At 40.4% G+C, this 18,878-nt stretch overlaps 1 protein-coding gene across 2 annotated transcripts; it reads right to left on the reverse strand.

Moving 5' to 3' along the window:
- Positions 1–513: 513 nt before the first annotated feature.
- LOC132139447 (lysine-specific demethylase RSBN1L-like) lies at positions 514–18,649 on the reverse strand. 2 transcript variants are annotated; one of them, XM_059547807.1, is made up of 9 exons: positions 18,268–18,649; positions 13,630–13,788; positions 11,034–11,120; positions 10,495–10,955; positions 6,028–6,165; positions 5,808–5,950; positions 5,341–5,508; positions 5,120–5,228; positions 514–2,110 (listed from the first exon to the last, which is right to left on the reverse strand). In XM_059547807.1, exons 1-9 carry the CDS (start codon positions 18,587–18,589, stop codon positions 1,031–1,033), a joined length of 2,667 nt encoding a protein of 888 aa, XP_059403790.1. In that variant the 5' UTR covers positions 18,590–18,649; the 3' UTR covers positions 514–1,030. The 2 variants fall into 2 exon arrangements, with proteins under 2 accessions (XP_059403790.1, XP_059403789.1); XM_059547806.1 differs by having other exon boundaries at positions 10,495–11,120; positions 18,268–18,648.
- Positions 18,650–18,878: the final 229 nt, after the last annotated feature.

Raw genomic sequence — 18,878 nt, forward strand, 5'->3', positions numbered from 1 at the left:
TGAACTACTGGTTTCGTCTGGTCAGAGGAGAACTGGCCCCCAACTGAGCCTGGTTTCTCCCAAGGTTTTTTTCTCCATTCTGTCACCGATGGAGTTTCGGTTCCTTGCCGCTGTCGCCTCTGTTGTTTTCTAGTGTTGTTTTTTTTATCCTGTCTTTCCTAATGTCATGCTGTATCTCTTTCCCCGGTTCTACTGTATTTCGTTGTCTTGTACCCACACGTGCAATGACAATAAAATTAAATCTAATCTAAACGAATCTAATATGAAGCAATGTAGGTAGGCATTTTTACTAAAGACATTTAGACATTTACTATAATTCATTCTTTATATTTACGCAATGGGCCGGCCCACATTGTACAGCGGCCCACCAGAAAAACTCCCGGTGCTCCTGATGGCCAGTCTGCCACTGGTCTGGATGCGAGACAAATATTGTGATGTCTAAATTCTCTTTAGTAGTAGCTTCAGATCACGCAAAACGCTTGCATCCCGACAAGGTTTACAGACATGACACCATTCCAACAAATGGAACCTTTTATTAGGAGGTTCTGATTTCAGTATAAATCACACTACACATTTCCTTTAGAAAAATCGTTATGTACACTACAGTGCTGACAAATCAAACAGAACCAAAGGAACCCTTGATATAAATAAGCTCTATGGAAAAGCCAGTACTCTTTTAAAAGAATTCTGTGTCATCATACAAAAAAATATATATGTCCATGTCAGCTCTAATACGACTAAAGCCTACAACTGAAAATATATTATTCAAGGACCTGTTTGGATTTGAAGTACTTTCTCAGTGCAGCCGAGCCGAAGTGCTTGGATATTTCACAGTTACGGACAGGCACTGAGGAGTGAGTTACGAGCTACATTTGCCATGTTGACAACCAGTAACAGAAGAGAGACAGATGTTGGTCCCGTCTTACAGAAGTCATTGGATGTCAGATCGATTACGAAGAAGGAAAATCCAGTAGGCAGTAGAAATAAATGTGATTAAATGAAGCGCCGTTTGAAAACCGTTCTGCACAAATCAGTATAAAAAGTCTTTGTGTGGTTCATGCGGATGAGCTCTGACCGCCTTAGGGTGCACAGAGTCTGGGGGGTGGTCCGGCCTCAGAGGGGGCGTGGAAAGGGGCGGAGCAGTCCAGCTGATTGATAGTCCAGAGCTCAGTTTGGGGCCCGGTTTGGTTATTAGTGTGGAGTGTGTGTGTTTGGCTGTGTTGGCTGGTTGTGTGGGTTTGGTTATTAATGTGGAGTGTGTGTGTTTGGTTGTGTTGGCTGGTTGTGTGGGTTTGGTTATTAATGTGGAGTGTGTGTGTTTGGCTGTGTTGGCTGGTTGTGTGGGTTTGGTTATTAATGTGGAGTGTGTGTGTTTGGTTGTGTTGGCTGGTTGTGTGGGTTTGGTCATGTTAGTTAGTTGGGTAATTTTGGTTGTGTTAGCTGGTTGTGTTAGTTTGGTTGTGTTGGCAGAATAGCTAAGTTTTGTTGGTGTTGAGGGTGTGTGGCCCGGTTTGGGGACAGAGGAAGAATGTAAATATCTGGATGCGGAGGTGTGTGTGTGTTTGGTTGGTGTTGATGTGTGTGTGTGTTTGGGTGTGTGCAGACTGGCTGTTAGATTGCGTGATGTGTTGACCGCAGCGCTGGAGGTCTGTGACGAAGCACTTGGACATTCTGATGTGTGGTGTGCTTTGGGTCGTCCGTCAGTGGAGACGAGAGGTGGAGACGAGCTGTGACTTCCAGGAGGAGGCTTGGGCGGTCTGTCAGTGAGTAGCTCCACCCGCTCCATCTTTATTTGCGTTACACATGGCGACTCTTGCGCTGGCCTGAAGTCTGTGTTCGCAGCTTTGGTGTTCTCGCCTGTCGACTCCTGCTTGATGTGCTGCTTCAGCTCCGCTCCTTCCTCACGAGCCTCCTCTTCCTCGGGCAGCTGATGGTACTGTTTCAAGCGCACGTGCCAGGCGAGGCTGCACACAGCCGACACGCTCTTGAACTGGTGAACTACATTGCGAGGGATGAAGTATATGTCGTTATCGTAGAGCTGGATACGAGCGTAGCGGATTCCCTCTCGCCTCAGCTGATTGAGCTTAGCATCATCCACCCACTGCACACACTGGAGAGAGAGAAAGAGAGAAGGAGAGAAAGAGAGAGAGAGAGAGAGAGAGAGAGAATGAGCAGGACACACTTATTAAACTTCACTTATTTACTTCACTTAACAACTTATTTACTTTTTGACATTCAAGTGACTTTTCAACTGATATGAGGTCACATGTAGCACACTTTAATCCAAAGCAACATTCAGAATAAAATCAAAATAAACTGTAAAATACATGTGGTAAAATAAACTCCATGAACATGCAGAGCTCTGTTCAAATATTGACACATCTGTATCTGATTGACACAGTAGTAACCATAGCAACATTCTGGCATCTATGATGTGTGCTATTTTGGACTAAAGTGAAATCACAAATACTTATGTTAGTAAGTTGGAATTGGACAAAAAATGAAGCTACACCTGTTTGAAGTCGACAGAGTCAGCAAAGTCAATTTAAAAAAAAAAGTTTTTTGTTTTCTGAAGATTACAAAACAAAATCACCTTCATCACTACATCTTTTCCTCTAGTTCTTTTTTATATATAATAAGTACTATATTAAAGTACTATATTAAATCATAAGATATTGCTAAAAAGAACATTATTTTGTGTATTTGGTGTAATGAAATGTGTTTATGCGTATTAAGTTTCAAAAAACATTTTCCACATACTGTACATTATTGTTTCTCCTTCTGAAATGCTTACATTTTTACAAAGCTCATCGTTCTGAAAAGCGAGGTGTGCTCTGATTGGCCAGCTATCCAGTGTGTTGTGATTGGCCAAATGTTTCAAGTGTCTGAAGTTAATGCTACACCCCTCAACATATACTGTTATGGCGTGTCCCGTTCAGAACACCGGCATGACAGGATAAAAACAATAAAACCCATTACAAACGAGCGGTTGTTGCATCCAGTGGGAACATAATTACTGATGGCTTACACTGTCTTTTTACACATTGCAAAGGACAAACAAAGTAGTTTCACTTTCACAATGAAATACAGCTTCTCCACAAAACGGCGCCGGTGTCAACAGCGAGAATAAAGGGTACTCCTTTCTTTACGTGAACATTTGGGCAGCATTTTTCAAATCTTCACAAATAGTGATGTAGACATCTGGGGGCGTGTTTGAATGAGACATTTTGTATCATGCAACGAAAAATAAACAAATAATGCATTAACTTTTTAATTTTACATCTAACCATTCAAGTAAGAAAAACAAATAATCAAATGTAAAAATCCTTTTAGTGTGTTCATTACAAATAAATTGATCATCAAAACTACAAAAGCAGTGCAATCTAGAGCAGCGAGAGAATCACTCTTTTCTTTTATTGTTAGATTAGCATTAATGAGACAAACTGTATATATTAAGACCTACTGTACTGCAGGGATCTAATATAATGTAATACATCTGATGTTTCTCCCCCAACAGTTCCCCAAACGTTTACTTAAGACATAAGATTATGTTTCGTGAATACTTAAATACTGTAATTCTGTGTATACTAACCGGAATCGTGTGGAGTTGGAAAGGGCATTTATACGTGTGCTTTAGATGACGAGTGGAGAAAAGGTACTCCTCTCCGAAAATGTGCAAATAAAGGTAATCAAACATCTAAAATTATTGTTTGGAGAATTGGGATAGTGAGACAAGGGATTAATGAACTAATTTGTGTGAAAACAACCTGATCTGATTTGGATTATGATCACCATACAAGGCAGAAATATTTATAATGATGCAAAAGACTATGCACACTAGCCAAGTAACGTAAGCATAGTAAACATGTTAAATACGACCACTTGAAGAAATCATACATCAGTTTCTTATTCTATATCAAAATTAAGGATGCACCGAATATTATTTATGCCCTGGCCCTATTTAAATACACTCTCTCAAATATTTCTCAAATGTCAGGCAGATGACAAGCTCAACTGCTCAACAGCTAGATAGTTATCTGTCTGAAGTCCCCATCTCCAGAAGTGATAACAGTCTTGCCTTATACTGGAGAAGTAATGCACTTCCTAGTCCTACAGAGAACAATCTCAAATGCACTTCACCTAAATGCTCTTTGTTTTTATGAGAGAACAGTTCATTTTAAAACCTTTCTGCAGGCCAGTAGGCCTTTACATTATTATTTAATATACACATGAGTGGGATACATTTTTAGTTTGAATTTTATTTTATACTGTGCATTGTTGCAATGTGCTTAGTAAATATTTGCATAATTTGTAATTATGTATTTTTATAATTTATGTAATTGTAATTATCTTTTAAACTTTAATATTAATTTATGCAATTGCAATGTCTTAATTTTAGTAAAGTTAGTACACGGTCATAGCAATAAATGCAATGGTACTAATAATTGGCATAATTTCTTTCGGTGTTTCGGTTTCGGTTTTCGGCCTTGGTTTTCTTTTTTTTTTTGGTTTTCGGTTTCGGTCAAGAATTTTTATTTCGGTGCATCCCTAATCAAAATCGTATATTTATTTAGTAACATTTTATCTGTCTCGTCTCGAAAATTTAGCTCCACATATGTCATAAAAATATAAAAGTTTTTTGTTTGGGAGCTTTTTTAAAAATCTAGAAATTATATATTTTTCTAAATGTGATGTATATACTGAGACTACAGATAAACAAACAGAAACAGACTTGACTGAATAAGCAGGCTATGTTCATACCGCTTTATTACTGAGTGACATTTCCAATCCTGATAAATTAATTCATTATGATCAATAAATCACTTATTGTAAAACATCAATGCTTTTGCACTTAAATATTTAACAAATCATGCAAAGAAACGGCCACTTTCGTTTCCGATTTGTTTCATGTTCGTTTTTGTGATCGTGCTAGATCAAGTGAATTATTTCTTCTCAGTTTACTGATAACTTCTCTTTGTTGGTGAAATGATGTGGTTGCGTGACGTTGTTCCTGAGAAGCGTGTTTTAGTGAAGCGCAGTGGAGCTTCAGGCCCGACAGTGGAAACGCCTCGATGCTACAGGTCCTACAGTTAATGACCAGTACAGGAAGTGACCTCACCTGAGACAGAGGCGGCTCATACAGGTCTATCTGCAGCCGCTGCACCACGTCAGGGAAATCAGCTGCGTGGAAACAGATCACGTCTTTGGTTATGCGTGGAGGCTCAGCACTGTGAGGGAACACAAATATACACAATCCAGATCACCAGCTCACACCAAGCACAGCAGACAGGATACGGGATGAGTCATAGCTGTGTGAGTGAGTGTGTGTGTGTTCCTCACCCTTCCCCGCAGCGGACAGCTTTCAGGACCCCCACAGCAGCAGTGGTCTGGCGTTCGAACCCTTGACCGATGTGGTCAGCATGAGCTCTGGTCCGGTCCTCAAACAGCATCTCACGGGGCTCACTTGTTCGAGGCAGATACTGAAGATTCTTGATTTCATTAGTCGACCTGCAGAAAGAACTTATTATGAATTTCATCATCATTAGATAACAAATGACCCACACACAAAGCCACTGATCAATGAGCATCAATGACACTACATGAGTCTTTGTGTATGTGTTTGTGTGCGTGTGTCTATGTGTGTGTGTTTGAGTGCGTGTGTGTGTACTGTATATGTCTTTGTTTGTGTGTTTTAGGGCTGAGTGATATGTCAGAAATAAATTTAGACACTCACAATGACACACACTCACACACAATCGCTCACACACTCACACTGACACACACAGGAGTGAAGCTTGCTGCGTTACCGTTTCCGTTTGAAGGGAGACTTCGGCATGTCTGTGACCGGGATCATCTGCTCTCCGGGCCGAACCCACATGATGGGCCCATCGTCACTCTCTGTCGGGCTCTTCAGCTTCAGACTGGAGAACGTCCCCCATGGCAGCGTCCGCTACACACACACACACACACAGGTCAATACGCTGCTACCAAAAGAAAAGTGTGTGTGAAAGACAGAGAAAAACACACCTCCAGGAAGGGCGACTTCTCCAGCATGTTGAGGAACTCTGGGAAGTAATCTCCCACCTCCTCGTCCACGGCACCCACCAGACTGATCTGCCTCATGGCGCCGGCGCGGTACGTCCCGTGAGAGTAACTCCTCCGCACCTGAACACACACCACACCTCCGCTGTCAAATATCACCGTTTCTGTTTGTTACTTGTGTGATCAAAGTCCATTAAAATCTCCTCAAATACAAATAAAGTCTACTCTGAGCAAAAGAAAAACACAACACAAACACACACACAACAGGAGCAGAAGACCAGGGTTAGCGCTGTGATGCTAGAAATTAGAGATGAAATGGCATGATTAAAGTGACCAACATGAAAACGGTTTTCAATATTCAATATAAACAGATCAACCAGAACCAGCACTGCACCTCATCAGGTTAGGTCTGGCTCCTCTGAACTCAGTAAACTGTGCATGGTCTCGTCCAGGCCCTCGTCATCATGAGCCTGTGGTCAGAGCGTGAGCGACGTGTGGCACCATCACAGAGAGCCACTAAATCACATTCCTAACGTTTTCATTTGCTGTTCCTTGCTGGTGGAATGATCTTCCTAACCCTGTAAGGAACGCAGAATCCCTGACAATATTCAAGACTTCTGTATAACTAGCAGTGTTGCCAAGTCCCTACTGTACACTGATGCTGCGGGCGGGTTTTTAAATCCGTGTGTTGAAGTGAAAGCCCTCGCCCAATCCTCCGGATCATGACTTTAACTGAGGTGGAATGCCCAGAATGTGATCTTGCTAGCCAGTTTGCCCCAGAATGTGACTGGACGAGTTTAGAGAAGTAATTGCGCTGGTTTTGATATGCAGACCTGGCAACCCTGATTACTAGCACTGCTCTTGTTTTTGGCTCGTTAAGATGACTCGCTTGTTGGGTGCTTTATTTGTAAATTTGTAAATCCCTTTGAATAAACGTGTTTGGTAAATGAGTGTGGAGACAATCACACATGGCATTAGAGGTGTCAATCTTCACTGGCTTCATTTACTTCATGTTGTCATGAAACCACAATTTCAGAAGCCATTACCAATCCAGTGAAATGCCACAACTATTATTCCCCAAAATAATACAACACTATAAATAATTAAATTATATAAGTTTAACAGTAATGCATAATAATAACAACTCTATGTAGTTGAGTAATTGTCAACTGAATACACCTTAAAAATACAGAAACACTGATCATGATACAGACCCATTCTTTTATTTCCCTCCCACTACGACAAACACATCACGATCATCTGAGGCCTCATTAATTAAATCTGGTTTAGATTTCTTATATCCTAATAGTGCAAATTTACACATATCATTTTTTTAATTAAATGAAAACCAATGGCAGAATAGATTCATTTACTTCTAAATAATAATGTGTGAAATGTACTTTCACAACCCGTGATTGTTGCTGATCATCTCACACTTGTGTAATGTGTGCTGCAGCTGAACCCATGAACACCCAGCGCTGAAACAAACACATTATCAGGATGTTAACTGTATCGGCATGTAAACATCGCATCGGCCCGATATGAAAAAGTTTAAAGGGTTTACTAGTGATCAGATCACGTTAACAATGTGGTCGTTCTTGAAGCCAACTTTGCCCGAATGGTGATTAGATTCAGGTCCAGACTTTTAAAATCTGAACACTGGGCATCACTCACTGATTTTGTAAACAGTGACCAAAACACTGTCCATCATACATTCATGACTGAGGATCATACACCACCACTGTATTTCTGATCAGAACAAACTCATGAGGAAACATGCGTCTTGTTGTTAGCAGACACGTGACAAATGAAACAATGTGATCTGAAATCGGCATGTTAGATATCCTCCGAATGGGTGGAATCATAATCCGAGGTCTGTGACCATCATTACCTGTGGTAAACTTGTGTAGCGTATTGCAGCTTTAATCTGAGAGTGCAGGTAAAGAATGAGGCGTCTGGTGTGATACAGAGTCAAACACGAGTCTTTATGGCCATCAGCACGGCCTTGCAATTATTCACGAGCAGCTTATTTAATAATAAAATCAAAGAAAAAAAACACACATCACTGTGTTTCTGATTAAACAAAGCAGTAACTGATGTCACAATATCACAAGTCTATTTTGATAAAAGTTTACATGACTAAAAATCACAAACATGACACTTAATAAAATAATTTGATATATAAAGATTTATTAATTCTTTTTTTTCAAACTGATTATGAAAATGTAAATACAATGAGCTCTAAAAGATTTTCTGAATTTTTAAACTCTTTTGCTTTAGACAATCTAGAAATGTTAAATCTACAAATAACATGTTACGTTGCATCTGTCTGGAAAAAGAAACAGTGATTGATTTGTAGTTGATTTACAGTTATTTTCAAAGTGTTCAATGTATTCTCATTATAAAATAACTTCATTATTGTTTAATTATAACAAGTACGTTTTTGTTAAAACTTTTACTTTTTTAAAAGTTTAAACGATCTAAACTAATGAGAAAGTTTTGAGTTCTGAAACTTCCAGGATGTTTTTACAGCACAATGACCTCTACATGTCTAAAGATCAAAGGGAAATCTGATTTCTCCGTTCATGACTCTTAAACAGAAGTGACCCCTGCTCCGTAAACATCCATGTCAGTATTTCCCTTTTGAAAATAATAAATGTAGATAGATCACAAAATTATACAGCGTTTTCAGTTTGTGCATCCTTTCTACTCTTCTTTTGGACCTGAGGTAGAGAACTTGGAAACATGGTGGGGAAAAAAACACATAAATAATACTATAATAAGGATAATAAAGCACAATGTTAATTAAGTATTATTATTAACATAAGACTAACATTAACTTTATTTGTCCCACAGGGGAAACATCAATTCAACTCTCTTCCATAAGTATTCATTTAAATAATATTTTTTTAATAATTCATCTAATTTAACATGTGGCCTGAGAGAATAGTGTCTAATATTTTGGCTTTCAGATGGGATGGCTTTGAGCGCACTCAGAAAACTCTCCCAGCATGCATCTGGCACAGAGACATGTTTCACAAGCACAACCTGCAGCAGTGCGGCTCGCCAAACTAACCTTTGTGGCTCGCATGGCAGTAAATAATACCATTATATGGTCATGCAGTCAATACAGATAGTTCATAAAAACATTAAAAACAAGCAGGGCTATTATATAACCCATTAAAAACCCACGCCAGGTCTAAAGCGGACACGAGTGGAGCGATCCCACAAACAGAACCCAGTGATGTAGTCTACACTGGACTGGTACCAGCAAAATGGAAATATAAACTAGAAAATATATTTGCGTCCATGACACTGAATCTGAACAGCTCTTAATGCCGAGTGTGCACTTGGATGGTCAGATGCATGATGGACTAGTATAAAAAAAAAAAAACAACCTTAAAGTCTTTTCAGCATTAGGGTAATACTGCTTTTTTTTATCTAGTCTCAGTTACAAATTTGACTGGTAAATGATAAAGACTGTTTGCCTTTTGCATTGCATTGTATATCAGGGATGATAGATTGATAAAAAGACATGCTATTTGTGACTAGATGTAACTTTTGATACTTTGCAGTAAAAGTGTTTCTTTGTCACATCAGTGCGGCTCCCATGAAAAAAAATAGTGAAGACCTCCGACAGTCTTACAAACATTTATAAACTGTATCCAGTATGAGAAGAGTGTTATGTTAGATTTCATTTTATGTAATATTTTCACTGTTTTCAATGGCAGGGCCTGGCTTCTTGTCTTTTTGGCTTGTTGTTTCTGATTGCACTTTAACCTCATCACCAGATCTAATCCCTCAAGCTAAAATCTAAACAAAATAAAGTTAAAACTTGCTTTGGACAATTTCTTTGGCCTAAAAAAAAAAATCTGATTTACGATTTATTATTTTTCAGATGGCATATCGCCCAGCTCTAGTTGCACCTTTTATTAATAAAATAGATCAGATACTGGATCACTATGTTTTCTTCCTCAGCAGCGAGGAGGTAAAAACGCTGTTGAAGGAACTAATCTCAGCTTCGTTAGTCGTAGAGAGATGCAGGTAATTTACACATGCAACTTTCTCAATTGACTAATAATTAAAGTAAATGTTATAATTGATTAATTCAAATAAATGTGATCTTACCACCCTATTTCTGATCTGATCAATATTTCAGTGACGCCCTGATCATTCGTGGTGTTCACAGTTAATCGTGTGTGTGGTCTCTCGTGCACCGCTGGTGTAACGTAGTTTTCGTCCTGTGCAACAGAAACACTGTGTAGCAAAGCCCTTACAATTAATTTGCCATGACATTTTAAAGAACAGTTAACAGTGAAATTGGTTAATCGTTGCACTCTATTCCAAATAAAAGGAAATTTATAAGCCTATCGGCAAAAATGAGTTAGAGAAGAATCAGCATATTGGATATCAGCAAGAATCTAATATTGTGCATCCCTAGCATCTACTAACCTGAGCGTGGAAGTTTGCCATCGTAGTCGTCTCGATGTCCTTCTTCCCCAGGATCTCCATTTTGACGGGCGAGTTGGGGAACTTAGTAGAGAAGTACTCCAGGAAGTCTGGGAGGTAGGAGGCGGCGCCGTGGATTATACCCATCACATAGTTAGCGGCTCCATCCTGGTCCTCGCTAAACGCCAGCGTCACAAACTCCTGCGCGAACCTCTGCATCTCCACGAGAGACAGCACAGACAGCTCCTTGCTGTAGGCGTGAGCCACCAGAGCGCCTCCGTTTGGCTGGTGCTCCACATGAACCAGACAGCCGAACTCCAGCCGGTCCAGCCCGGGCGGTTTAGTGGCTCGGACCTCACCGTCTCCGTCTGCTGCGCTCTCACTCTGACCACTGCTGTGCTCCTGCTTCAGGCTGATGGAGCTCACAGCGCCGCCCTGCTGGACTGGAGCCGGCGGCTTGAATTCTGAACCAGATTTGGGGAGATCAGAACACACCGTCTGAATAGATTTGCTGTACATCTTAGGCCGCTTTCGCTTTTCACCTTCTTTGTGTTTCTTCTTCTTTTTCTTCTTGACCTTTTTCATCAGCAAATCCTCAGCAGAGTCGATCTTCAGCTTCTCTCTCTCACCTACAGCACAGGAGAAAGATGATTAACTTCAGAACATGAGTGATTTGTCATCCTAGCAAACAGCAGAGCTAATGAAGACAGCAGACAGTGCTTCAGTTCAGTGAGAGACGTCCGTGAGCTTTCTTTAGTCATGACACAAATCCACTAGTTGAGCACTCATTCAGACATAACTAGCAAAACTTCTGTAAGAAATATCCCACACATCCGCCAGCATCATAAATAACAGACACCAATAATACAAATAAAGAAAGGGACAATCCAAGAGACTGATGGCCGACTATCAGACACCAAGAGTCGCTCCGGCCATGACACACACTCGGGACACAAACTCACTTCAGAGACGAGCAGACGCAGGAAAACATGGACAGAGCTGATGTTCACACTTCATCAGAGCTAAACGTGTGTGTGTGTGTGTGTGTGCGTGTGTGTGTGGGATGAGGGAGAATAGTGATTCACAGGACTCCCGCAAAATAGAAATACCTGAAGATAAAATATCTATAACAAATAAAGTTGTTATTCATCTATTGCACAAAAGCAACATGAACTAATAAATAATATAAATGATTAACAGGTACAAGCAGAGCTTCTATTTAGACTAAAACACGTGTTTGCTGCGCTGAACAATGCAACGAATCCTCTCATAACACACAAATTGTAGACATTATGAAAGATTGATTATGCGTATATTTGTGTTCGTGAGATTGTGTTGAACTGAGATTATAAATGCAGCACTGTTTGCTGGCACTCAAACCAGATAAACCACCGCTTGCTTCTTTTGTGTTCTGTGAATGCTGATGCTTTAATAACAAATATTTATCTGGAGCGTGTATGCTGGGATTGATTACTTTGAAAAAGAGTCATTTTTAAGTTGCCCAACACTGTTCAGGATTCACAGTGGTTCAGTGAGCATGAGGAATCATTGTGATATGAACTGGCACCACACAGTCCTGCTTTACTCTACTGAAAGTGGACTTTACAGACTGCTTCGACTCTCCCACTGCCGATATAAGATCTCAGACACAAATTAATGCAACTCTTGGTGGAAATAAATGATGTGATGTTGCATAATGATGTCAAAAGCACAATGTTTCCAGAGCTTAAAAGGGTCTGCATATGATCAAAGTCAGTAAAGAGACTGAATGTAAGTGTAAGTATAGATCACATTTCCATCAGGGAACTACACTAAACTTTTCCACTGGTGGCACTTGTGCGACTAACTTTTTCAGTTACTGGCGCAAAACATGATTTGGTCACACACATTTTTTTATAGTAAGCCGCTCTGGATAATGATGAAACTGTATTGCATACAGCTGTGCTTTTAATTTTATTTGCCATCTTTTAAACCACATGCCTTGTTCTATTTCTGGATTTTTGGGTATAATATTTCACAGATCACTATTTGTCATACTCACTTACATAAATGAACGAGTGGCCTGCACCCACTAGTAAAACAATTCTATCTGATTTTTGGATTGACTTTGGATAAATTCTTGTTAAAACTACAAAGTAATTCAATCAAGAGCAGTGAGTGATTTACTATCATTTTCATACATTAAAGACACCGACAGCAGAGCTAGTAAATTAGGCACCGTCACTTTAAGAGACAAACGCATCCATTATAATGATACACATCCCATTTCTTTCTCAACTCTTTACTTTCACTTAAGACATAACCACAGACTTTTCAAACACACTTTCAAAGACGGGTATTTTAACATATTTAGTATGTATTTGTCGGTACAAAAGCAAGAAGACTTTGAGACGCGTCTCTGCGTGCGCCCTGAACACCGCGCTGCTGAATTGAGCTCTTCAGCGGGGCTGAAGTTAACTTGATGTGTTGAATGCTCGGAGCACGTTATAAGACTTATTTTTAAAATACACATTTCTGTTTTAATAAATGCTCATAGTAAATCATAGCATATTGCCTAAAACATAAGGTAGGAACAAAAATAATCAGTGATACATTTGCGACCTCAAAAAGAATAGGGTCGCAATGTCATTTCAAAAGGTTGCATATGTGACCATTTTGGTCGCAGTGTAGTTCCCTGTTTCCAGATTTATTTAGAATCAGACATTAACCAAAAATGACTCGAATCACATGGATGAGTCCGTCCTAACTCTGAACGAATTACTGACTGAGAGAGTCACTTATCAAATCACACATTTTCAAACATTCTGGTCTAAATAGTGTTTATTTTGTAATAATTTGTGATTTCTGCAGGGATGACAAACATCTCATCTCATATGGAAATATCTACAGCAAAAAGAAGAAAAGACAGAGAGAGTGTTAGAGCGGGTCACTCGTTCTCAGATGTCTCTGTTCAGCTGACAGTGTCTCCGTCCACATTACCTCTACGCTGCCAAGACTTTTTCATATTATATGATAAAACTTTTGGAAATTATGAGCACGTCGAAAGTGTTTTCCAAACCACGTTATAAGCGACTGAAGCTCACATGGATGCAGAGCGCAGGTCAGAGGTCAAACGCAGGTGATTGACAGATCGCTCACCTTTCTGCAGGATCTTCACCTCTCCATTCTCTCTCTTCATCTCCGTCATCAGCTTATGTTTTCTTTTCTCCTTCATCTCTTTCTCCTGGTCCTTCTCTCTCTCTCTCTTCTTCTCCCGGTCTCTGTCTCTCTGCTTCTCTTTGTCTTTGATGGTGTGTTCTGTAGGAGAAAGGAACAGATCGGAGGGTTACACACGTGTGAACGACGTCTGGAGTCCTGCTCAGAGACAAGTTCATGAATTGAACAGCTCAGATCTTTGATTAGTCACATTCCTCAACAGACTGTCCAAGTGTTACACTATTTTTTCCTTAAACCCAGATAATTGTCATGAAAAATAGGGTTTAAACAGTCCTACAGGAAGCATTTATAACCCGAACACAATCTCGAGAGGCTTCACGATGCTCGTACAACACACACCATCACGTTCAATGTTGCACAGGACAGACTCACCAGGATAAAATAATGTTATCAAAGACAAAGTACATAAATTGTGCAATCACTGAAATCTTAATTATAAACCACTACAAATACTGTTGTGGAAGCAGGTAAACAGACAGAGACAATAAAAAAATTATCCTTCTGTCATCATTTACTCTCCCTCGTGTCACTCCAGACCAGGGATGGAAATTAGCACCAGCCCAATGCGGGTGGTTTTGTGTTGCGGGGGGTAAACTCGCTTCACCTACCGGCCACCGTGGCATGTAAATAAAAATAGCATACTGTTTCACCCGGCCGGTGGACAAAAAAAGTTAATTTCCATTCCTGGTGTGTGTACAACACGCAATAAAGTGTAATATCATCCGAAGCAGCTCCGTGGAGAAAGGCAGCGTTGTTCAGTGTTTGCAGCTGAAGTAGTGCCGCCGGCGGAGTGATATCTGTTGGTTATTTATAGTACGTTTTATAGCACACACTCATGATATACAAGATCGCGTGAAGAGTTGAATTTAATATCGCGCACAAGCTTCCGCATACTGTCACGTCTCTGTCAAACCCCGGTAAGTTCATTCTCCTCCAGCATTCTGCAACATTTTAGATTATATGGACAGTTTGTGTTTATCTTATTGTTTTTAACGGCATAATAAGCAAACTAACAAACAGTATTATCGGTCGCGTGACTAATAACTGCTGTCCGGGGATGCATTTTATTTCCAGTCTTCAAGCTCTTTTTCAGAAGTTAGCTCTGTGGCTAGGAAGTTGTTACGCTGTTCATTTTTGTTTGTAAAAACAACATTGTATTACTACACATGTTTGATAGCTCTGGCCTGACGACCCGTAAAAACAATGTATTACTTTTCACATGCAGTTACACATTGTCAGTTAAAAACAAGAAAGTGGCTGGTAAAAACATTGAGTGGATGGTAGATTTTGAAATCCAGCAGACACAGTGGTCTGTGGACTAAAAAGTTAATTTCCATCCCTGCTCTAGACCTGTATGACTTACTTTCTTCTGCAGAGCACAAAAGATGTTTTGAAGAATGTTTCAACTACTTTTGTCAATTAGTGTGAGTTAGAGTTAAAGTGAGTTAGAGTGAGTGTGAGTGAGTGTTAGAGTGAGTTAGGGTTAGTTTGAGTTAGAGTGAGTGTGAGTTAGGGTTAGAGTGACTGCATGTGAGTTGGAGTGAGTGTGAGTGAGTTAGGGTTAGTGTATGTTAGTGTTAGAGTGAGTTAGGGTTAGTGTGAATTGGAGTGAGTGTGAGTTGGAGTGAGTTAGAGTTAGTGTATGTTAGTGTTAGAGTGAGTTAGGGTTAGTGTGAATTGGAGTGAGTGTGAGTTGGAGTGAGTTAGAGTTAGTGTGAGTTAGAGTTAGTGTATGTTAGTGTTAGAGTGAGTTAGGGTTAGTGTGAGTTGGAGTGAGTGTGAGTTGGAGTGAGTTAGAGTTAGTGTGAGTTAGAGTTAGTGTATGTTAGTGTTAGAGTGAGTTAGGGTTAGTGTGAGTTGGAGTGAGTTAGAGTTAATGTATGTTAGTGTTAGAGTGAGTTAGGGTTAGTGTGAATTGGAGTGAGTGTGAGTTGGAGTGAGTGTGAGTGAGTTAGGGTTAGTGTGAGTTGGAGTGAGTTAGAGTTAATGTATGTTAGTGTTAGAGTGAGTTAGGGTTAGTGTGAATTGGAGTGAGTGTGAGTTGGAGTGAGTGTGAGTGAGTTAGGGTTAGTGTGAGTTGGAGTGAGTTAGAGTTAGTGTATGTTAGTGTTAGAGTGAGTTAGGGTTAGTGTGAGTTGGAGTGAGTTAGAGTTAATGTATGTTAGTGTTAGAGTGAGTTAGGGTTAGTGTGAATTGGAGTGAGTGTGAGTTGGAGTGAGTGTGAGTGAGTTAGGGTTAGTGTGAGTTGGAGTGAGTTAGAGTTAGTGTATGTTAGTGTTAGAGTGAGTTAGGGTTAGTGTGAATTGGAGTGAGTGTGAGTTGGAGTGAGTTAGAGTTAGTGTGAGTTAGAGTTAGTGTATGTTAGTGTTAGAGTGAGTTAGGGTTAGTGTGAGTTGGAGTGAGTGAGTGAGTTAGGGTTAGTGTGAGTTGGAGTGAGTTAGAGTTAGTGTATGTTAGTGTTAGAGTGAGTTAGGGTTAGTGTGAATTGGAGTGTGTGTGAGTTGGAGTGAGTTAGAGTTAGTGTGAGTTAGAGTTAGTGTATGTTAGTGTTAGAGTGAGTTAGGGTTAGTGTGAGTTGGAGTGAGTGTGAGTTGGAGTGAGTTAGAGTTAGTGTGAGTTAGAGTTAGTGTATGTTAGTGTTAGAGTGAGTTAGGGTTAGTGTGAGTTGGAGTGAGTTAGAGTTAGTGTATGTTAGTGTTAGAGTGAGTTAGGGTTAGTGTGAGTTGGAGTGAGTTAGAGTTAGTGTATGTTAGTGTTAGAGTGAGTTAGCGTTAGTGTGAGTTGGAGTGAGTGTGAGTGAGTTAGAGTTAGTGTGAGTTAGTGTTAGAGTGAGTTAGGGTTAGTGTGAGTTGGAGTGAGTGTGAGTTGGAGTGAGTTAGAGTTAGTGTATGTTAGTGTTAGAGTGAGTTAGGGTTAGTGTGAGTTGGAGTGAGTGTGAGTGAGTTAGAGTTAGTGTTAGAGTGAGTTAGGGTTAGTGTGAGTTGGAGTGAGTGTGAGTTGGAGTGAGTTAGTTAGTGTGAGTTAGAGTTAGTGTATGTTAGTGTTAGAGTGAGTTAGGGTTAGTGTGAGTTGGAGTGAGTGTGAGTGAGTTAGGGTTAGTGTGAGTGAGTGTGAGTTGGAGTGAGTTAGAGTTAGTGTATGTTAGTGTTAGAGTGAGTTAGAGTTAGTGTGAGTTAGTGTTAGTGTGAGTTAGGGTTAGTGTGAGTTGGAGTGAGTGTGAGTTGGAGTGAGTTAGAGTTAGTGTATGTTACTGTTAGAGTGAGTTAGAGTTAGTGTGAGTTAGGGTTAGTGTATGTTAGTGTTAGAGTGAGTTAGGGTTAGTGTGAGTGAGTTAGGGTTAGTGTGAGTTGGAGTGAGTGTGAGTTGGAGTGAGTTAGAGTTAGTGTATGTTAGTGTTAGAGTGAGTTAGGGTTAGTGTGAGTTAGAGTTAGGGTTAGTGTATGTTAGTGTTAGAGTGAGTTAGGGTTAGTGTATGTTAGTGTTAGAGTGAGTTAGAGTTAGTGTGAGTTAGAGTTAGTGTATGTTAGTGGTAGAGTGAGTTAGGGTTAGTGTGAGTTAGAGTGAGTGTGAGTTAGAGTGAGTGTGAGTTAGTGTATGTTAGTGTTAGAGTGAGTTAGGGTTAGTGTGAGTTAGAGTGAGTGTGAGTTAGAGTTAGTGTATGTTAGTGGTAGTGTGAGTTAGGGTTAGTGTGAGTTAGAGTGAGTGTGAGTTAGAGTGAGTGTGAGTTAGTGTATGTTAGTGTTAGAGTGAGTATCTGAAGCACAGACAGACAGCATCTTGTCTTAATGGCTGAATGTGGCTTTTGTGCTTATGTTATGACAAATTGGTTACTATTTTATTAGTGTTCATTATAATGTTATTTGTGAGTGACACAAATGTGTGTAACAGGGCTGAAACAAAAAACACACTGTTCAACACTCGCTAAGCTTACAATGTGACTGAAAACAGCAGATTTATTACAGAGTAACAGAACATCACTGTCACACACACACATGCACACACACACACACGCACACACACACACACACAGATAAGAGACTTCACTGGAGCTTCAGCTAGATTCATGTGACGAAAGAGCCAATGTTATTACTGATATTTCAGCAGTCATACAGCAGTTGTTATAATCGCGATGATCGTTAATGTTGATCTTCTGGTGTCTTAATAGACATTTCAGGAATGACACCAGATATTTCGATCGATGTTTTTATTAACACGGCCTATTATTCTGCCGTACTGCAGGTTAGACTGATACGTGAATATAAAAAGACGCATTTATTGGCATTATAATGATGTTTTCTGATGTGTGTATGTCTGCTGTAGCAGCAGATATGAATGCGCGCGTTCTGCGGCGCGTCACATTGCAGCTGCACGCGCCGATGCTAAGCTAACTAGCACGCGCTGTCGGTGTTTCCACACAAATAAACTCGCACACACTGGTTCTAAAGGCACAATAAATACTTAATAAACACACAAGCACTCGCAGTGATCACAGCTGGCGAAGCAGCGGCCCGTTATCAGCCGCAAACAGCGCCTGAGCAGCAGCGAAGCGACTAGCGATACCTTTCTGCGACAGCTTCAGCTCTCCGTTCTCTTTCTTCACACTGAGGTGATTTTCAGCCGCCGGTTTGTGTTTCTTCTTCTCTTTCTCTCTTTCTTTGCCTTTCTCTTTCTCTCGGTCTCTTTCTTTCTCTATTTTGGGTTTCTTGTTTTTCAGTTTGCTGCTGTAATTCTGTTCCTCAGTGCCTCCGTTCATCTTCTTGGCTTTAAATATTTTCTCCTCATGTCGGATCTTCTTGGCCGGCGGAGGATGATGGTGGTGCTCCCGGTTCTGAGACGCTGGTTTCGGTTCGGTGGGTTTGTTGAGCTGAATGAACTCCGCCATCTTTTCTCTATTTACTCTCTCGAGCTGCTGCTGTTTGTGTAAGACGCACGGGAAGGGCGTGGCCAGACGCGACAGAAAAAACGTACTTTTGGCGGGCGTGGTCTGGCGTTGATTGACCGCAGGAGCGGCGGGCAGGAGCGGTGACGTCAGCAGCTAGGCCGCAGTGATTATTTGATTATGATTCATGAGCCCATTTGCTATCTCGATATTTTTCCAAATTTTGATGATGCTCTCACCAAATGTAAAAAGTTTTTTTAGGTCACTAATGAAAAAGAAATTCCAAATTGTT

This window comes from Carassius carassius, unplaced genomic scaffold (genome assembly GCF_963082965.1).
Source record: "Carassius carassius unplaced genomic scaffold, fCarCar2.1 SCAFFOLD_77, whole genome shotgun sequence".
Lineage (NCBI taxonomy): Eukaryota > Metazoa > Chordata > Actinopteri > Cypriniformes > Cyprinidae > Carassius > Carassius carassius.

What these genes read in the sequence shown, in the direction of transcription:
- LOC132139447 (XM_059547806.1), bottom strand. Translation starts at nt 18,589, where the DNA reads ATGGCGGAGTTCATTCAGCTCAACAAACCCACCGAACCGAAACCAGCG. An exon ending in AGAAGTCGCCCTTCCTGGAG is followed by an intron (nt 5,951 to 6,027) that starts GTGTGTTTTTCT and finishes GTGTGTGTGTAG; the next exon opens with CGGACGCTGCCATGGGGGAC. An exon ending in TCTCCCTTCAAACGGAAACG is followed by an intron (nt 5,509 to 5,807) that starts GTAACGCAGCAA and finishes TTCTTTCTGCAG; the next exon opens with GTCGACTAATGAAATCAAGA.